Consider the following 20784-nt stretch of genomic DNA (forward strand, 5'->3'; position numbering starts at 1 on the left):
TGCCAAAGTGATGGTACTTTATCAGCTTCCGATGGGTAAAGTTTGCTGCTGGAAATGGAAATGATTGTTGAGAAATCCTCACACATTCTTTTCTTGTCACTTGTCTAAAATGTTTCATGTGAAGCTTCAAATTTGAAATGTTAAAATTGTTAATGACAATCGATTAGTGCGTTCCTGAATAATTCAGTTATACGGATTCTATACGTAAAATCATGTCTGGAAGAGATTTTTAGAAGAAAATATGGCCCATACAGTGATGCTCATCAATCAACGCTATCCAGTAGTTTCCTGATAACACGTATTTGATGTCCCATAACACACCCAACTCTATCGGAATCCACCAGACAACCAGCTCTAAACTTTACTACAATCAGTAGCATTGCACACTGCTAAACTCCATTGGGGTGAGAAAATTCAGAGGAATGGAATGTAGGGTAGACGAGCCCTTATCCATCTTATTAGTCAGGATGTAAAACTATTCCGTTGATAACTGGGCAAACTATCATGGAATCGCGCTTAAATAGGTTTCAACTTGTTCCTAATAAACAATACAATGAAAAAGTAGCCTGAAAATAAAAAAATACTCGCGTTTGAGCGAAGTGAAAAGTCGAGCACAACTCATCCTTATTCATCCCACCATTTAAGTTAATGTGTTGATTATAGATGGCAGAGACTGCTCTAACTAATGTGTTGAAATGGGTGCGATAAATAGAACTAAGATGCACTATGGTATATTTATCCTTAGTGGAGAAAATTTAGGTAAAAACTATTTTTTTCTGCTCCAAGGAGAAAAGTGTTTTAAACCACATATGCACGTAAATGGCACAAAACTATAACTAAATTAGTTATTGGAGAGTTTCGAGTTCCTCTCAGTGTCAGTTTCTGATGAAAGAAACTCGAGACGCCTCTCCAATAATTAATTTAGGTGCTAAGATGAATTAAGACACTGTTACCCTATTTCCTCAAAATATTTGCACCCACTAATGATAATAGCAAATGCAATAAATCAAATTTGACTGTACCTTTCACCCGTTGCAGTCAAAGTGTGGGTGTGTGTTTGGCATTCCATCTTACTCTCAGCAGGTGGTAAGCCGATACCAGCACACATTCGAGATTTAGATAGAATCATGATTGAGGTTTATTGAATCTGATAAAAAAAATTCACTCGTTTGGTTTTTCCCTTTTAACCCGAACAGGTATCATCCGGACACTGGCCTCTCTGGATTTGGAATCCAAGCCAAGCTACTGGCTGACGGTATGTGCTCAGGACCAGGCGGTGGTGCCATTGCACTCGTGTGTTCAGGTGAGTTTAAATGATATTGATCGCTATATGTGTGGATTTACATATTATTTTGTAAAAGACCTTCAGAGTACAGCGCACAGTTAAGCTACATATAGGGATCTGGGGGTAAGACGGACGTGTTAAGGACATACTCAAATATAACATAGTAAAAGCATACATGTGAGCGACCGCAAGTAAAAGACGCATGGATAGAACATGCTTCTCAAAACCCGTTTCAAACATACTATAAAAATTCGAAATAAACTTCAAGCATAAAAATCGGAAGGAAACCTTCAGCAGAAGAATCGCTTAAAAAGTTCTCACCCGTATAACTCGACAAGGATGAACCTCCAATATAAAAATCGTTTAAAAATAAATAAATCGCTCGTAGGAGCATGATGTTCAAGATTAAAAGTCGGCTAACAAAAACTACTTTGTAAGAATCGGCCGTATTTTTTTCCGGGTTTTTACTGAAGGTTTTTTTACCCGACTCTTACAAAGGAATGTCCCAGCCCGATTTTTATGCTTGATGTTTATATCCGGTTTTTATATTCTAATATATTTGAAATGGGTTTTACGAAGCATGTTCTGCCCTTGCGTCTTTTATTTTAGGTCGCTCATGGAATACTCTTTGTTGTAATTCCATACGTTGGTTTTAAAGTGTCCAGAGGGATTATATTACAAAAATCAACAAGTATCTTTTTTAACCGTTATGTGTCCGACGCGGTACCCTGGTACCTTTTTAGGTTTCAATTCATGAAATTCCTATGTTTTATCCATAGCTGGAAATTGAAACTTTGTGACATCTTAGAACTTCACTAAGTCAAGCCTTTGGGTTAATAATATTGTTGATATAGTAAGGGGGAGTTAGGAGGGGCTCCTGAATTTTAAAAGTTAAAAGAAATATAAAATGATGAAATATCTGCGCTTTTTCCCGACTGCGGGTGAAATGGACATATGGTGGGGATAAGACGGACATGTTGGGAATATGATAATCTCAACAAAAAATATCACAATTTACTGTTTCTAACGGATGCTTTTGAAAACTTTGTGATTCTTCATAATATATGTGTTCAATTCGAGGCGAAAAAATACGTTTTGGGGTCCAATTTAGAGTTGAAGCAAATGATGTGTTTTCTAATATCGTTTTTGCCGTTGTCCCGATGAGAGCTATACAATCACTTCACTTCACTTATTATACAAAACTGGTAAGTTTTACATTGAATGTGACATTGACAATATCAGTTCCTCGATTGCACATAGCCAGAGTTCGGGACCTGCACAAAGTCTAAAATAACCATGTGTCCGTCTTACTCCACCTGTCCGTCTTACCCACAGTTCCCCCAACGGTTTTAGTAGATGGAATTTTCTTATAGGATAAAACAATGTGATAATATGGTTGAAAATGTGTCTTAGAATCATAATCAATACTAAATAGTGCAACGATTAAAATCTGGTTGACCTAAACTTCACGCATTTCTTTCGAACTATAAATTAAAAAATTGGAACAGCTCTTATTTTGTAGGTGTGTGCGTGCAGAATGGTGGCTCTATTTTGATTGTGACATTTTCTCTTCAGTTGACAAAATGACGTCTAAGCCAGAGGAACAACGCATCAAGATGTTGCTCGCACATTAAATAATTTTTCTATGTGTAGCGCAGAATTGGGTCAAATAGGTATGCGGGTACAATAAGTATAGGGCATTTTCTTTACTAAACTATTGCAGAAGTCGCTCATGTTGCGTGAAATAGATACACGGTAGATAACAACGTTGACGACTTTCATTTTGTCTGTTACCATGGATCAGCTATATTAGGGACCATTCATAAATTACGTAACGCAAAAATGACTCCCCCCTCCCCCCATGTAACAAATTGTCATAAATTTCTTTATCCCCCCTCCCCTATTACGTAACAAATTCCTTGAAATTTTTTTTTCTTCGGTGAAAACATGTTACGTAACGATCTAGCTCACTCCCCCTCCCCCCCTATGTCACAATATGTAACAACTTGTCGAAACCCCCCCCCCCCCCTAACAGCGTTACGTGATTTATGAATGGTCCTTTAGTAACGGCGTCGTTTATGTTTTCGAGCGTTGTTCTGCGAAAACGCATTGTCTTTCATTTTCAATACAGTACATTTAATCAATGTAAAAAAATGTCAAGTGAGTTTTTCTTACGTAAAAATTAATGCTGAACACAAGTATTGTCTTGGTTTTTCAATATTTTTTGTTTTCGAAAAAAAAAATACGAACATCAAAATGAAACATTCGCTTGGGGCACGATAGGTCAGCCGTTTAGGGACACTATATGTCACTACTACAATATAAATTTGAAATATTTTGCCAATTGTAAGAAATTAGTGCGAAAACGACTTGAAGAGGACATTAAGAACGCAATTGCATCTGTTCAAGATGGCGCCAATATTCAATCAGTCTTTAAACAATTCAAAGGTTACGTTCGAAACATTATGTGCTTGTGTGAAAGGAAAGTGCTCATCAATGAAAGCGCTTTAGATATTTCACTTGAGTTAACAATATAATAATTTAAGGCGTTGCTGAAGTAGATAATTGAAAAAACATGCTCGAAAAAGAAAAAGAAATGGAATCCAAAAAAAAATAATCCGAAACGCAAACGTGATCGCCGCACAGCTAAGCAACCACGTGAGCCGGAATACACAACTTCAATTCCACACTCTGGCGACGACAAGGACACCGAAGAAGTCGTTTGCAAGTACAAAACCAGACGCACTAGATAAAAAAACATGTTTTTTTTACATTTCCTTCCGCGGTTTCATGATTTTGCCACTTCCTTATTTTCTTACCTGAATGACGTCAATGGATTGCATTTATTATTTGTGTTATTATTTTTAAATAATCTGCAGTATTCATACACTTCAAATTAAAGCTGAGCTGCTAATTTTGTACATTGTTTTATTTTACCTCTAATTTAGTGACCTATCGTACTTCCAAATTTAAAAAAAAAGGTGAAGAAGGTATCTTTGCCGTATTGAAATCAACTTGAAAAATGTTTATCCATGCATAAAATCATTAATGGCAAAACGTTGCCAGATGTATAACCTTTCCAACGAGTGCTTGTTTGTCAAAATAAGTGCAAAAATACCATCGCACGGGCTCGCTAAAAAGCTGATCTACTTGACCCCACTCTAATCTACCTACTATTATTCGCACTAATTAGCGAAATCGTTAAAAGTGGCGAAAAGAACTATCACCAACGTAATGATAGTGTTCTCCGTACGTCATGTCACAAACAGGTAGGGAGAGTCGCCTACAACCGTGCATCGAATCGAAGAACGTCTCGGCTTTTAAGAAGGTAGTGACTCCGAATCACGGTAATAAACAAAACAAGACAGCCATAGCACGATCCCGGAAACTGTACAGTGTCATACTTTTAGCCCAAGTGTTTAGTAAGCACAACATGAGGGGTTTATTACTGGCAAACAATTTCAAGCATAATAAACCGCATACAAGGCAATCAATTTATCAACTACGCTACGTCCCCCCCCCCCCCCCGAGAATTGTTTTGTTAATCTGATGTGTGTGAGAACGTCTGCTGTGTTCCTGAAGCAGCGCGATTGATTTGTTCTGTTTTGGCCAGATTTGACAACCTACCCTTACTGTAAAAGACCACGGAGTGATATGTCGGCAACAATGTTCAGGCAATATCTAAGTACAAATCCGCCCAATACGCCAGAGTTCGCCCAATTGAGTTTGAGTTATTTTCAGTGAAAATAATATATTTCACAACTTTTTTTGGCGATACAGTTATAAAAGTTAATTCGTTATTGATTCGATTTCCATACAATAACACAACATTTGAACAATATTTCCTCAAATTTTTATTGCAAAATATTAAAATTTAGCTGACACTGAATCTTCAGTAGGCACCATGAAAAAATTTGGTATACACTATCACTCAACATCTCCTGAACCAATCGCTTTGAAATTACTCACTGTTCTACTTCACGTCATTGCCCAGATTACTATGCGTTTCTGAAAATTATTATGATTAGCATTATTTTTTTTTACATTTTTGGCTTCAGAGTACAACGAAAAATGCAAAAATCGATACACAGTGTCCGGTGGCCGCACAAAACCTCAATGAGTTTTGTTTTAATTATCGACATTTTATTTTTTTTACTAAGCTTCTCATATATTGAATGATATACTTTCAACATTTTGTGATCTTCTGTGTAATACACAAGTTTTACCAGTAGTTGAATCGTAGCTATGTCAGAAATTTAAATGTTTTTCATTTCCGAAGCAACAATTTCTATGTTCACTTCAATTACACATTACTCTTCTGATTTTGATCCGATTTCAGCACAATTAGTTGCATTTTGAAATGAAGGAGCAACTGGCGGTGGTCCACTAGAAGGTCAATCACGGTGTATTTATTAGAACAACTTCATGCAAAAAAAAATCAGCATCTTTGAAACTTCGGAATATGAAAGAATGGACTTTCCCCTTTCATTTGAAACTAAGATCAAAATGATCCGTCGGGGGGTCCAGAGCAACTTTTTTTTGAAGTTTTTTTCGTAACAATATTGGTTTTACTACTCGAGCTTGTTCATATCTGATGGTGCTTTAGATATTCGAAAAACACTAAATGTGAGAATTTGATAGAAAATTTAATTGTCTACAAGTTTGTTGATAACTAAAAATTGATCTGAAATCACCCGGAAAAGTTGTTTAAGATTTTAACGTAGTTTCACACGAGGCCTAGTGTTTTGGAAATATATTTTCTCGCACTTATTTCACTACCAAAAAAATAATTGGGTTTAGTGACATGAAAATATTTGACGGGATTCATTACAACTTCTTCGTTGACAATTCCTATTGACCTTCTGAAAATTGGGATGTTTGACAGAGACAGAAAACTATTTGTGCTTTTGGTTCAAGTTGGTAATCTTGTAGTTTGTAGTATTGCTTGGTTACAAGGGTTTGTTTTAGAAAGGACCATACGTCGCATTATTTAGGTTATGATCGTTTAAGGCAGCTATTGTAATTCTGTTCAAGACGAAATGTTGGGACACACAGTTTATAATTGAACGCAAACCACAGAAGTAACTGTCCAAATTAGTGGTTAGCGTTAGGGTTCGCAGTTGAAGCCCCCAGTACCGGTAGTACCGGTACTCGAATATTTTTTTCAAAAGATTCGAGAAACGATTCAAAGTGAAATTGAATGCCTCAACTGATATCTCATTGCAGCAGAAGGTATTTTTCAAATGCGGCACCTTCTTTTATTTCGAGATCTAGGCCACTTTGAATTCAATAACTGCTAAGCGGTGCGACTTTCGTCGACTTCAACAAATAGTAAGTGCAAGAAACCCTATTATCAACAGTAAATCGAAATGAGAATGTAAATCCGTGTACGTTGGTCGCTTTTCCTCTTGGCATTATCGCTTTGTTGTAAATTGTTGCTGACTTCTATGCTAATGGTTTCTAATTTCCTGTTAACTATGGAGTTTTAGTGACTTCTCCGATAACCAAAAATACGAATCGCGCCATTCGAAGCAGTTCACTAACTCTCATATTATAAGCTACTAAAGCGCAGTTGGTTCTTTTATAGATAAAGATTTAAGGGGTTATATACAAAGTTGTGACGAAAAAGTGAGCTAAGTTCGTGATTTTTTTTAAAGCGCTTTAAGTATTTTTTTTTTTTGAAAACGCAAAAGAGTAGGTAGTGCTATCGAAGTTCAAAAAAGCAAGCTGAATTTTGAAAAAAATATTGATGGTTGGCGGAGTTATGGCCCATCCCCCGTAGCGAGTTTTTTGGCAGAGGTTTGCGGTGAACGCTCTCCAAGCCGAACCGCTCAACTGAAATCAAAAAAGCAAAAAGATTATTGAAGCAAAATGTATTGGGGTGTACTTGAACGGATCAGTTTTCGAATAAAAAAAATTTTCCTGCAAAAAAAAACATGTTAACCAAAAAATTGAGTTTTGTGGTGTTCAAAATTTTAAACAAAAATTCATGGCAAAGCATCAAAATTTTTTGAATGAAAAAGGAACCGTTCAAGTACACGAGAATGTAAATACAAGCAATTCAAATTTTTTTTTATGAAAATCGGATGAATAGTTTTGCGATATCACGTTCACCGTAACGGTACTTTTCAAACAACTTAGTTCCGAGATAATTGCGTTTAAAGTTTTGTGTTAACTTCACACGCGGAAGAACCAGCGCGCTGCGAACGTCTGTAGTTTGAAATCTAGTGCTCCGATTTGGATGAAATTTCGCACAGATATTTTCAAAAGTATGTACTTTCAGAATATTCAATAATTTTTTTTTCGATTTTTTGAGTTCCAACTTTGTATATAACCCCTTAAGCGCAAATCAAATATGGACATGACTTGGGCCACAGACCAATCAGAAAGTCGCTAATAAAAAAACGACAAAATAATTTTTCATGTCTCTTATGTGAATGCTTTGAAATTTAGTAGAAGCTAGTTGAAATTTTATTTCGACCAAATAGTGTAGTAATTTCTATTGTTCTAGTTCTATTGTAAAATCTATGTTTTCACGAAAAAAAACTTCAAAAAAAAGTTGCTCTAGATCCCCCGACGGATTATTTTGATGTTGGTTTCAAATGAAAGGGGAAAGCCCATTCTTTCATATCCTGAAGTTTCAGAGATACTGAATTTTTTTTTGCAAAAAGTTGTTAAAAAAGACACTGTGTAATAACAGTTTGTTATCTTTCTCTGTACAAAACCAGCCTAGAGGCCGTGTGGCACCCGGCAGGTTGAAGTATCTCAACCAAGAATTGATCCACTGGGTTCATGACCCCATGTCGTAAGAACCCGATCAGAAACACATAACAGAAATATTTCAAAATTATATCTCGCATTATTACTTGTTATAAATTTCTGTTATTTTAACTACTAACGAGACCTAATTTATAACACAATATGTTATAAAAATTGTGTTCTGTTATAATCTTGTTATTTCATTCTGATCGGGAAGCGACTAAAAACAGGAGTCCTCAAGTCAAGGTGTTTCTTCGTGCCGAGGACTGAGTGGCTGGCAGGAACAAAATATGCCAGTCACGCATGGAGTATCGTGAGTCTTACTCTTTCTGTGCTACGCGAATCTCTAACACAGTGGACGTTTGTTTCTTTGCAAATCGTGGGAGTCAAATGATGGTCATGTCCCTAATACCCATTTCGGGGTTCGCTATAGGCGATTATATGCCAACGTGTTTGGTATCTTCTATTGGCTCTACAAGTAGTGCTGATGATGAAATGTGTAGTGCTGTAATCGAGTACGGTTAGAGTATCACAAATTAATCTTCACCATAAACGTACAGCAACTATGAATCTATTCCGCCTTGTGCAGGAAGGAAAAGCTTCCATAGCTTTGGTTCAAGAACCATATTTCCATAAAGGAAATTTCTATGTTGGAAAGCTACTTAATCCCGTTTTTGTAGCTTTCAACAAAAATGGCATAACAAATCCACGTGAAATGCCTCGTGCATGTATACTTGCGACTAGTGCTATTGACGCATGTCTTATATCCAACCTCACAACTCGCGATATTTGTGCTGTCACGGTAAATATGACTGCTGACAACGTAAACAAGAAATGCGTCTATTGTTCGGCATATTTGCCGCTTAATGAACCATCACCTTCTGATGCTTTCTGTTGTATCATACTGCGACAGAAATAGGTTCCCCCTTATAATCGGAAGTAATTCAAATACCCACCACATGATTTAGAGCAGCTCAGATATCAATTTCAGAGGCACTGAATTAATGCACCCGTTGCATGCAATGCAACATGTATATCAGCGGGGGAAGTCTACTACCACCCTGTTACACAATGTTGTCTACAACATTGAAAAAACTTTTTCACAAAAGCAATCAAGTTTAAAAGTTTTTCTCGATATTGAAGGTGCTTTTGACAACGTGTCCTTCGAATCCATTTTGGAAATAACACGAGGTCATGGAGTACCTTCATATAATACGAACTGGATACACGCAATGCTTAGCAACCGACATCTGTGCTCATCGTTAAGACAAGTAGAGATAAGAAAACTGAGTGTTTGCGGATGTCTTCAAGGTGTTGGACTATCAGTTAATCTAAATAAAACATCAATGGTGCTTTTCACGCAACGAAGGATTACAACCGGAGCTCGTCCATTGCAGTTTTTGACTCTGAAATTATTGTCGCAGATCAAGTTAAGTACGTTGGGTTAATTCTTGACTCAAAACTTAATTATACCGTTCACTTCGATTTCAGGATCAAGAAAGTTTGAATGATCTTCGGCCAATGTAGACAAGCTTTCGGCAAATCTTGAGGACCCAAACCCTAGTACATTCAGTGGATCTACACAACAATTGTTAGACCCATATTGGCTTACGGGTACCTTGTTTGCTGTCAGAAGGGAGAATTATGACAATCCAAGCAAAGTTAAACCATCTTCAGAGGATGGTCTTGATGGCTATGACTGGTGCGTTCTCGACAACACCTACTGCTGCTCTAGAGGCACTCTTGGCCATAATTCCACTATATGTGTTTCTGTAACAAGAAGCACTTTCTTGTGCATACCGTCGTAATATTACTGGGCTCTGGAACGGTAATCCAATAGATCGTGCAACAAGCAACACAAGACTGTGGCCACAAATAGTTACTTGGAATGAGTATACACATGCTCCCAGTGACCTTACATTCACATGTAGTTTTGCTTTTGAAAGCTTTAATGCTCCTCTTCGCGAGGAATGGTTGTCTGGCTGGATGATGCGACAACTTGAAAAATACGTAGTTTGTTATTCTGATGGTTCTTTGTTGAAAGGCCGAGCCGGTGCTGGTGTCTATTGTCGCCAAATGAGATTAAATTAATCTCGTACGCTCGATAGAAACTGCACCGTATTCAAAGCAGAAATCTTTGCGATTCTGTGTGACGTACAATCGGCACTTCAATAGGGAATTTGCGGTAAAAGAATTTATTTTTGCTCTGACAGTCAAGCTGCTATGAAAGCACTTAGTTCGGCACATTCGATTAGTAATCGCACGTCGAACTCAAATCGAAGAACTTAGCATATCAAATGCTATCTACCTTCTATGGGTACCCGGTCATTCCGGTGTTACTGGAAATGGATGGGCGGACGAATTGGCTATAGCTGGCGCTGAGATTGACTTTGTTGGTCCATAACAAGTTCTACCACTGTGGTTAAGTTGGATAAAGCATAAGATTCGCTCTTGGGCTGCATCCGAACGTGCCAACCATTGGCGTAGCTTGCAAATTTGCGTTCAAACAAAGACTTTTCGGCCGGATGTAAGTCCGAAAACGTCAATGAATTTGTTGCATTTTTTCAAGCACAACTGCAGTATTCCAGTCAGGGCACTGACTGGACATTGCAAACTCAATTATCACATGGCTACTATTCAGCGTGTTGAGTATTATCCATGTGATCTTTGTTAATCAGATTACAGAACATCATATCTTTTGATGTGCAACTGCTTTGTAGTAATGCAATGGAGTATCCGGTTTTTTAATTCTCCATACATAGATGAACTTATGTACAGAGAACTGAAACTGGAGGATATGCTATTGTTCTTAACCTAGTGTGGTAAAGAGCTATAGTTTTAGCCGTATTTGAATGCCAATATCTCTCCGGGGTATTGTCGTTCTGTTATCTCAGCATCCCCTCGGGAGTGTTGATATATCCGCTCACTGTTTAAATAAAAAGTCTGAATGCCTCCGGGGGTTGGAAATTCTATTCCTGCTATTGTAGCACATGTAGACCGTTCAGCATCCTTCCGGGGGTGCAGAATGCTCTGTTTTAATCGTTCTGTGTCGTTATTTTCCTTACCTCTAACCTTACCATTTCCTCAATCCTTCCCATCAAGGAAATGATGAAAAAACGATTCATGGCAAAGCACAAATCTCCTACCAACATGGGAAAGGTGCCATTTGAGCCAGACGCCACTGATTCCTGATTCCTGAAACTTCTCATGAATTCAATGATATATTTTCTACATTTTGTGATCACTGGTTTAGTACACGATTTTTAAAAGTAGTTCAACAGTTGTAGTAGAAATAACAATTTCTATGTTCACTTCAATTGCATATTGTTTTTCTGATTTTGATCCGATTTTAGCACAATTAGTTTTATTTTGAAATGAAAGAGCTTTTGATTTCTTATAAAAATGTATAGGATTCACTAAAATTTTGTAAAGTTTTTCGGAGGCCCGTAGGGTTGACTCTTATATACCAATCGACTTAGCTCGACAAATTGGGACAATGATTGTATGTCTGTGTGCCTGTATGTATGTGCACTATTGTCGTGTAATTATTTCAGTAATGGCTGAATCAATCTCAACGAAACTATTTTCAAACGAAAGGCCTAACGTTTCAAATTTATTTTGGATTTGTTGTTTACTTTCTGAGATATGGCTGTTTTTATCAAAACACGACATGCTTTAAACCAGCTTATCTCAACCTTTTTCGTACCACAGACCCCTTAGAAATCACCTTGGGTTGCTGATATACATCGATTTTCTATGCTCGCAATACAGTAAGATTCCGTTTTTGGCACGTTCCGTTTTTGGCATTCTCCATTTTTGGCAACAAAAAAGTTCCGTTTTTGGCAACAAATGGGTTCCATTTTTGTCAACATTGTTTTTGTTCATAGTAAATCTTTAAAAAAATGCTCTATACACATTTTGTTGTAATAATGGATATCACTTTATTTTCAAACATAGGAGTCATATTTACTATATTTTATGGAGGCGGGCATAGCGCATAAAATTAAATTTGCTGATTTTTTGTATTATTTCATTCCCTTTCACATATTCTTATATAATTATGTTCTTGTAACATTTATGAAGTCACAAATTGAAAATAAAAGCTTTTAAGGTATGGTTCCATTTTTGGCAACTGAAAAAAAATATATTGTTGCCAAAAACGGAATCCTACTGTACTTTATTTTCAGTTTGTTAGGAAACAAGACTTGAAATTTAAATATGCATTCGGAAAATATATTATTCTTCGTGGACCCCCTAACTACAACCGCACGGCCCCTATGGGTCCACGGACCCCAGGTTGAGTATCACTGCTTTAAGCATATAGCTTTCAAACGACGCACTTTAGTCATACAATTAGAAAGCTTTTGAAAATACCTATCTAACATGCTATAGATTGTCATAATCCTTTCACGAACGCGGAGATTAAAGAATATGCTTTACTGGTGTTTTAAGGGCAAAACCAAAGAGATTTTGAATATCGGGGTATGAAAACGCATCTACGTGATTCAATTCGATTCCATAATCATTTCATGAATTTGAACAATTTCGTATGTAAGTGTATGTATGTATAAAATTGGAACACACACGATCTTCATTTAACTATTTTCACTCTAAATCTACCTTCACCCTACTCACTTGAAGCCGTTAATTAGTGCAGCATCTGCCATCTTAGTTTAACGTATAGGCTCGAATTGTAGTGCGATAATTTGGGTCATTCGATTCGAGTTTTCATTGCGCACAAACAGAAGTATTTCACTATTCTCAGGCCGTTTAAATCTTTTTATAAAAGACCTTCTGCCGGCAGAAGCAGATGAAAGATTAGTCCGTAAGATTTTAAGCCTGTGTCTAATAACTCTGCAACTTCTAGTTTTCCGACCTATATCGTCGCTGTTGGGCTATCTTATGACAAGCGCCATTTAGCACATTACGAGAAAAACGATTTTTAAAGTTTGAGATTGAATATCTTAAATATTATAAATGTTATAAGCAATTCAAAGAACACAATTGATGCTTCTACCTATGCTGTATTAAAATCTTAAATATTGGGAAGATCGGTTGACTATGTTGCGAGTTTTTACTATAAATGTAAACAAAAGTCGCGCTCACACGTGTCATAGGTGTGTATTGATGACAAAATTTGTATGGCGTGTCACAATCGTGCATGGAAAATTTTCCATAGAAAAAACATCAATTATTAACTTTTATTCATATCTTTGGCCTCATTTGGTCTAGAAACAATCGATGAGATGCATTTTGAAGGAAATGAGTCAGGGAATCTAGAGTTATTTTTGGTTACAGTGCTGTTAAATATACTATATTTTCAGTTTAAAACTTAAACTGCATTTTTCTCACAATTCATGAATTTTCGTTTTGAAAAAGATTATGCCATTGTGTTTCCCAGATAGTTTTACACATAAAAATATGGTATACATCAAGATAATTTGAGCCAATTCCCAGATACAGTCATTTGAAGCAAAATATTAAAAATTTCTCAGCATGTTTCTCGCTATATTTCAATAACCAAGCAGAATGTCAAAATTCTGAAAACGCCATTTTGTGGAGATTTTTTAGTTTAGTAATGTGGCATGTCTAACTCAGTTTACCCCAAAATGGCGTATGTCATAAGATAGCACAACAGCGACGATATGACATCCTTGCACTCAATTGAGTACTATGGCTCTAAATGTTCATAACATTTCCTACTCAGTAATCTCTAGGTAATTGAATGTCGTAAACAAGAAATATATAGAATTCGTTCAAACTCTGCAAATGTTTTCCATGGCCTGAAGTACCGAGTCTCATATACCAATCGACTCAGCTTGACAATTTTTTCCAAAGTTGATGTAGTGATGATTTCAGCCGTGAGGTAGATGTTTGATGGTATATTAATACACAGATCTCCAGTACTCTACCTAGTAGAGAGATAATAGTGTTCTCATATTATTCATCTTGTATTCGTGACATCAGCGAGAGTATCTCTATTTTATAATTATTGAAAATACGTGTTACATTGTATTGGTATGAACTTTAATGAAAAATAATTAATCAAAGGTCTAATTTTACATTTACTAAGCTGAACTAATTTGATTTAGTTTTTTATGAGTTGGATTTATATATATATATATATATATATATATATATATATATATATATATATATATATATATATATATATATATATATATATATATATATATATATATATATATATATATATATATATATATATATATATATATATATATATATATATATATATATATATATATATATATATATATATATATATATAAGTAATGCTTCGAGTTTACTTGGAAGAATAAAAAATATTTATTTCACTTTTATGAACGATTACAATCACATTCAGGTTAAGACTAAAAGCTAAATTGATTTTCCCTACTATTTAATGGATTAATCTATCTAGTCAGCATTTCTGATCCGCGCCGCGATCGCCGTCTGGTTGCTAGGTGATTTTTGAAGCCTCAGCAGAATTGTCCTATTTGCTGGCTCGATGGTCGCCGTTGCCGTGTGATCGATGTCGCCGCGTGGAACCACGTTGTTTCATGTGTTTTCGTGTATGGATGGTGCACCGGAAGCTAAACTGATGCTTCAGCGTCGTTTCTGGGCAGGATACTTTGTAACGTCTCCCCCCTACAAGTGTCAGACGTCCTCGGCTGACTTTTAGCGAGAGCAAATCTTCTAAACTGTTCCAGAGTTCTTGGTGTTTCTCCTCCTTGGTTATGTTTATTTCTATGTGGCTGGTATGGTCTCCGTCGCTCTGGTTAGTCCACTGTTTCGTACTGTAGAGACTTTTCCAGTACACGAAACATCTAAAAGAGATATAAAATGTTAATAGAAACACGAGAGCTCATGCTCCATAGCCAACGGTTCGTTGGGTGTTGTGCAGTGATAATTGAACTGTTCCAATTTTTTCCAAATTTTGCAGATGCAATTGTTGTACATCGTTAGTTTCTATTGATGAGTTGATAATTTGTAACGTTTTCCCATAAATCGGAACAAGATATTCTTCGTCGAAGATTTTGAGTGGGTCATTGGAAAAAGTATAGTTTAGGAAGTTCACTGTGCAGTTATTGGTTTCTATGATGGTTGGCTCGGATATGATCCGTTGGTCGCCGCAAGAATCTCTAGTGAGGATGTTTTCATTCGTATCTACAAGACTAATGCCTCTTTTGATTTCTTTAACTCGCGTTGGTTGTTGTCTTCTGATGAGATGACATTTTGGTGTTTGGTGTGTTAGCAGATTGAAGATGCAATCGTCTTGTACTGGTTTTGTGTTTTCGCAGATGGTACACGTGGCTGATTGGGCGTAAATTTTGTTGAGATGTTTGGCTACAAGTTGAATGTTAGTGTTAACTGTTGTTCCGTTTATGTTGACTGTCTCCAGGCTGATCAGATCGTATTGGTTTTCGTCTAGTTGAGGGATTTTGACCAGGATTAGAATTTGCTTCTTACCGAAAGATACACTACTTGTGGTATATTGAAAAATTTCATCTACTACTTTCAGATGTCTTCTAAGATTGTTGAAAATATTCAATTTTTCTTCTGATGATAATATGTTTTTGTTTAACAGGTTTGTTCTGGAAAATGAGATTTGTTCTGCTATATCTTCTAATATTTTTATAGTTAGATCAGTATTGAATATGAGGTTAACAAATTCCAAATCTACTATTGTTTTGTGCGTATAATTGTGGTTTGATCTTGGGTTTGCTGCTAACTGCGAATTTATTTTTTTCAATGTAGAGGTTATTTAATTGTTTCTGTCTTTTAGTAATTCGTTAATTATAATTTGCTTGTTTTGGTTTTGAATAATTTTGTTCTCATTGTTTTCTAAGGTTTGAAGGCTGTTTTGAATCATTTCTAAATCTTTACTATCTGGGTTACCAGCTATGTATTTTATTGTAGTTCCTAGAACATCTATTAATGCACGTTTTTGTCTTCTGGGATACAAATTATGTAGCTTTTCGTTTGCAATTTTTATCTTTTCTGCTAATGTTTCTTCTAGATGGTCTGATATTTTGTAATTTTTGGTAACTTTTTCTATGTAATTTAGGTTGCTTTCAATTGATTTTAAATTTACTTCGTGAACTATTCTCTCATATCCTATTTTCACTCTAACTTCATCTAATTTTATAGCTACCATGCCATTATTGTGTGCAATGCCTTTAAATGTGGTCGCATTTATGAATTTGACGATTAACAATCTGAAATGAAAATATTGACTTGTTTAGAAGTTGTTGGTTTGTTTAATATTTTATTCGTTTTTTATGTATTTTTATGTCGTTGATGTCTTTATACGTCAGTAGGTTATTTTCTTTATCTGTTGAAATTTTATACGGGTCTTTATCTTTTGTTTGTCTTTGGGTTATTCTAATGAAGTTTTTGTCATTAGTTGGTAGTTCTTTAGGTTCTTCTTTATGTTGATGTTGTTTTCAATATGCTTCTTTATGCTTGGTTAGTTCGTTTTTTATGACGGTGTGAAGTTTATTGGCGTTTTGTGTTATTTCTTCTGTATTAGTGATATTAGCGGTGTTAAATATTACGTCGCGTGGTTTGTTTTTAATTACCGAGTGAAATGTGTTGTTATAAATATCTGCTAATATATTGATTTGATCTTTAATTGGATGATTTTTATATTTGAATTGCATTGTCCGGTACAATTCGATTAATGTAGAATGGAATCTTTCGACTGTTCCATTTGCATTCGAGTTACTCGCGTGGTGTATTTCGATTCCGAGTTCGTTGAGAAAGCCGACAAAATCTATAGAAATGAAAGATGGTTCTTGATCGCAAATAATCGTATTTGGTCGTCCGAATTGCCGAATGTGTTCAGTAATCGCGTTTTTTAAATCAACAATCGTTCTAGATGTGAGTAATATCGTGTTAGCAAATTTAGAAAAGGAGTCTACAATGGTTAGCCATTTATTTCCTTTCATGAAAAATATATCGATGTGAACTCTATCAAATGGAGTTTTCCCAAAAGTGCTTTTTCTGATTAATTTTGGAGGAGTTCTATCGTATTTACTTTTCTTGCAAATTTTTCAAGAGTTCACAAAGATTTTTAGTTTTCTGTCAATTCCTGGAAAGAAATAATTTTGTATAATTTGTTGCTTGTTTTCTTTCATCCCCCTGTGGGCTGCTTCGTGTGTTTGCCTCACGATTGCGTCCTGTTCTTCGTCTAGTCGCACATCTTCTAGTAGGGTTTCTGAAATGAAAATCTTATAAATATTGTTTTCCGAAAAATGTTTTCTGTACGTTTCCTGTACAAGCTGAATCAATGAGACGGGGATTTTTAAACAGTTTACTCCTTTTGGGTTCAGAAGTTCTTTGAAAATATTTATTATATCTTGTTCTACGAAATCTTGTTGGCATATTATGTGGCGGTGGCATCTCGGAAAAATTTCTTCGTAAATTTTTGTTTGCACTCTCGATATTCTTAGTATAATTTGGGTTCTAAACATATTGATGGGTTTCTCGGTGCATGGGATGAAATAGTCGTCACTCGTGTCGGCTGAGTGAACAGTCATACCGTCACTGCTTTCGTCTGATGAATCTTCTTCTGTATTTTCATTATTATTTAGTTCGGTCGGTTTTATTCTAGACAGTGCATCTGCTACTGCGTTTTGTTTGCCTGGTTTATATATTATTTGGTAGTCAAACTCTTCTAAATCTAAGTTCCATCTAATAATTTTATTGTTTGTGTTAGTCATACTGTAAGTAAGTGGTTGATGGTCTGTATAAAGTTTGAATTGTCTGTCGTAAAGGTATGGTCTAAAATGCTTTACTGCCCACACTATAGAGTTATTTTTCTGTAGTGGAGTAACGTTCTTCAGTTCTGTTCAATGTCCTAGATGCGTAGGCTACTGGTCTATCTTTACCCAATGGTCCTTGTGACAAAACGGCTCCGATAGCATAGTCGCTTGCATCGGTTGTCAATATAAATTCTTTGGTAAAGTCGGGGTAGATTAATATGGGATCTAACATGAGGATTTGTTTGCATTTTTCGAAGCAGGCAGAAATTTCCGGAGTAATTGTGAAATCGGAATCTTTTCTTAAAAGAGATGTGAGAGGTTTAACTACTTTAGCAAAATCTTTAATGAAGCGCCTATAATAACCCAGTATTCCTAAAAATTGTCGCATTTCTTTTTCTGATTTTGGAATGGGCCATGACTTTATCGCTTCGATTTTATTGCTGTTTGGCTTTACGCCTTCTTCAGTTACGGTATGTCCAAGAAATTGAACCTCTTTTCTAAAGAATTCGCATTTATCTAGTTGAATTTTCAAGTTTGCTTCTTTCAGTTTTTGAAAAATTTTCCGAAGATGATATTTGTGCTCTTGGAGTGAGCTCGAGAATATAATGATATCATCCATGTAGACAAAACAGCATATTCCGACAAATTCTCTAAGTATACAATCCATCACTCTTTGGAACGTAGCAGGGGCATTTTTCAGTCCGAATGGCATTCTGGTAAATTCGTATTTTCCAGAGTTTATTGAAAATGCCGTTTTTTCTGTGTCTTCATCAGAGAGTTGAATCTGATGGAATCCAGATACTAAATCAATTGTGGAGAAATAACAGGCTCTCCCGAGTTTATCGAGGATGTCGGTTATTTCTGGGATGGGGTATTTATCGTTTATAGTTTTCTCATTGAGTTTTCTATAATCGATAACTAACCGAAATTTCTTTTGCCCTGATGCGTCTGCTTTTTTTGGAACAATCCATACAGGAGATGTGTATGGAGAGATGGATTCCTTGATGACGCCATCGTTCAACATTTTGCGAACTTGCTTCTGAACTTCTTCTTCAAAAATTTGTGGGTATTTGTAAGATTTTGTATGAACTGGAATATCATCTGCCGTCCGAATTTTATGTTTAATTTTATGTGTAAACGTTAATTTTTGGTTCTCGTCGTATAGAATGCCGCGGTATTCATTTATGATTTGTTTCAAGGCTTTTTCCTCTTCCATGTTCATGTGGTCTTTCCTGAATCGTAATTAATTGATTCTAATTTTTGAAGGAGTGATTTTTTTCAGTGTAATATACTCATTTTCAAGATCCATTTCGTTTAGATTAATTTCTGTAACGTTGTGTTTGTTGTTTTTCCGTATTGCTACTATGGCCTTTCCATCATTACTCTTGTAGAGACCGGGTAGTATATTGAAATGGTCTAACTGTTTTTCCTCTCCGATTAAAAAATCACCGTTATTCTTAACTTTAATTTGAATGAATTGGTGCGTTTGGTCGTTTAAATTTATTGTATGGCTCCCTGGAAATTTTTTGTTCAATTGGAAACTTTTCTCTTGCTTGCTCGAAATTGCTTAAATTTTTTATTGGATCCGGTGTTTTGTAATACTTAAACGGATCGACCGGAGGGCGCTGTTTGATGGCTGCCAACTCCGCGATTAATTTGTTTTGATTTTCAGTCAGCTGCGCGATATGCGCTCGAAGCTCGTCCTGACTCATTTCAATTTGTTCTTCTATATTCCTGTTTGATTGGAATTTCTTGTCGCGCTTCTGTTTCGCGTTAAGTTTTTCCAGTTTTATGTTAGTTTACCTAACCCTAACTGTGATATTTCAGGCTTTTGCTTACCGCTGGTGGGGGCGCCGGCTTCTGAATTAGTAGTGTTTATTGTGTGATCAAAGTGAGCTACTAGTTCGCGATGAACAGCGCTCGCTATGATTTTTAGTATTATTATTCAAGCAGTAGTACTTACAGAAGTAATGTTTTTATAATCTTCCGGAGTCTCTGGTGATTGATGATTGGTTCTTCTTGTAGGTCCTTTCGTGGAGACTCCTGTGACTCGATAACCGCAAACTGTGTGATGTCCGCTCACCAGTGGTTTCCCGGGTTGTCGATGATTCGCGATGAATGTGTCACACTTGTTCTTCACAGAATTTTAGGTTTATTTTCAATAATGGTTGCACTCACTCAGCCGTAGTCTAGACTGGCACTTCTCACTGATGAAAATTACACTAAGTTCCTGTTACTAATCCACAAAAAAATCTCTATTGACTGCGCCAGTAATGCTTCGGGTTTACTTGGAAGCATAAAAAAATATTTATTTCACTTTTATGAACGATTACATTCACATTCAGGTTAAGACTAAAAGCTAAATTGATTTTCCCTACTATTTAATGGATTAATCTATCTAGTCAGCATTTCTGATCCGCGCCGCGATCGCCGTCTGGTTGCTAGGTGACTATTGAAGCCTCAGCAGAAATTTCCTATTTGCTGGCTCGATGGTCGCCGTTGCCGTGTGATCGATGTCGCCGCGTGGAACCACGTTGTTTCATGTGTTTTCGTGTATGGATGGTGCACCGGAAGCTAAACTGATGCTTCAGTGTCGTTTCTGGGCAGGATACTTTGTAACGTATATATATATATATATATATATATATATATATATATATATATATATATATATATATATATATATATATATATATATATATATATATATATATATATATATATATATATATATATATATATATATATATATATATATATATATATATATATATATATATATATATATATATATATATATATATATATATATATATATATATATATATATATATATATATATATATATATATATATATATATATATATATATATATATATATATATATATATATATATATATATATATATATATATATATATATATATATATATATATATATATATATATATATATATATATATATATAT

The 20784-nt window shown here is 35.6% G+C and overlaps 1 protein-coding gene across 13 annotated transcripts in view; it reads left to right on the forward strand.

Annotated features, from left to right (window-relative positions):
- Positions 1–20784, forward strand: part of LOC131688555 (fat-like cadherin-related tumor suppressor homolog) — a 690234-nt gene that overhangs the window by 512190 nt on the left and 157260 nt on the right. For all 13 annotated transcript variants that reach the window (XM_058972873.1, XM_058972872.1, XM_058972882.1 and 10 more), the window contains one exon: positions 1197–1303. In XM_058972873.1, coding sequence (XP_058828856.1) covers positions 1197–1303 — 107 coding nt within the window. The remainder of the gene's footprint in view (positions 1–1196; positions 1304–20784) is intronic.

The sequence above is a fragment of the Topomyia yanbarensis genome, chromosome 3, assembly GCF_030247195.1.
Source record: "Topomyia yanbarensis strain Yona2022 chromosome 3, ASM3024719v1, whole genome shotgun sequence".
NCBI lineage: Eukaryota > Metazoa > Arthropoda > Insecta > Diptera > Culicidae > Topomyia > Topomyia yanbarensis.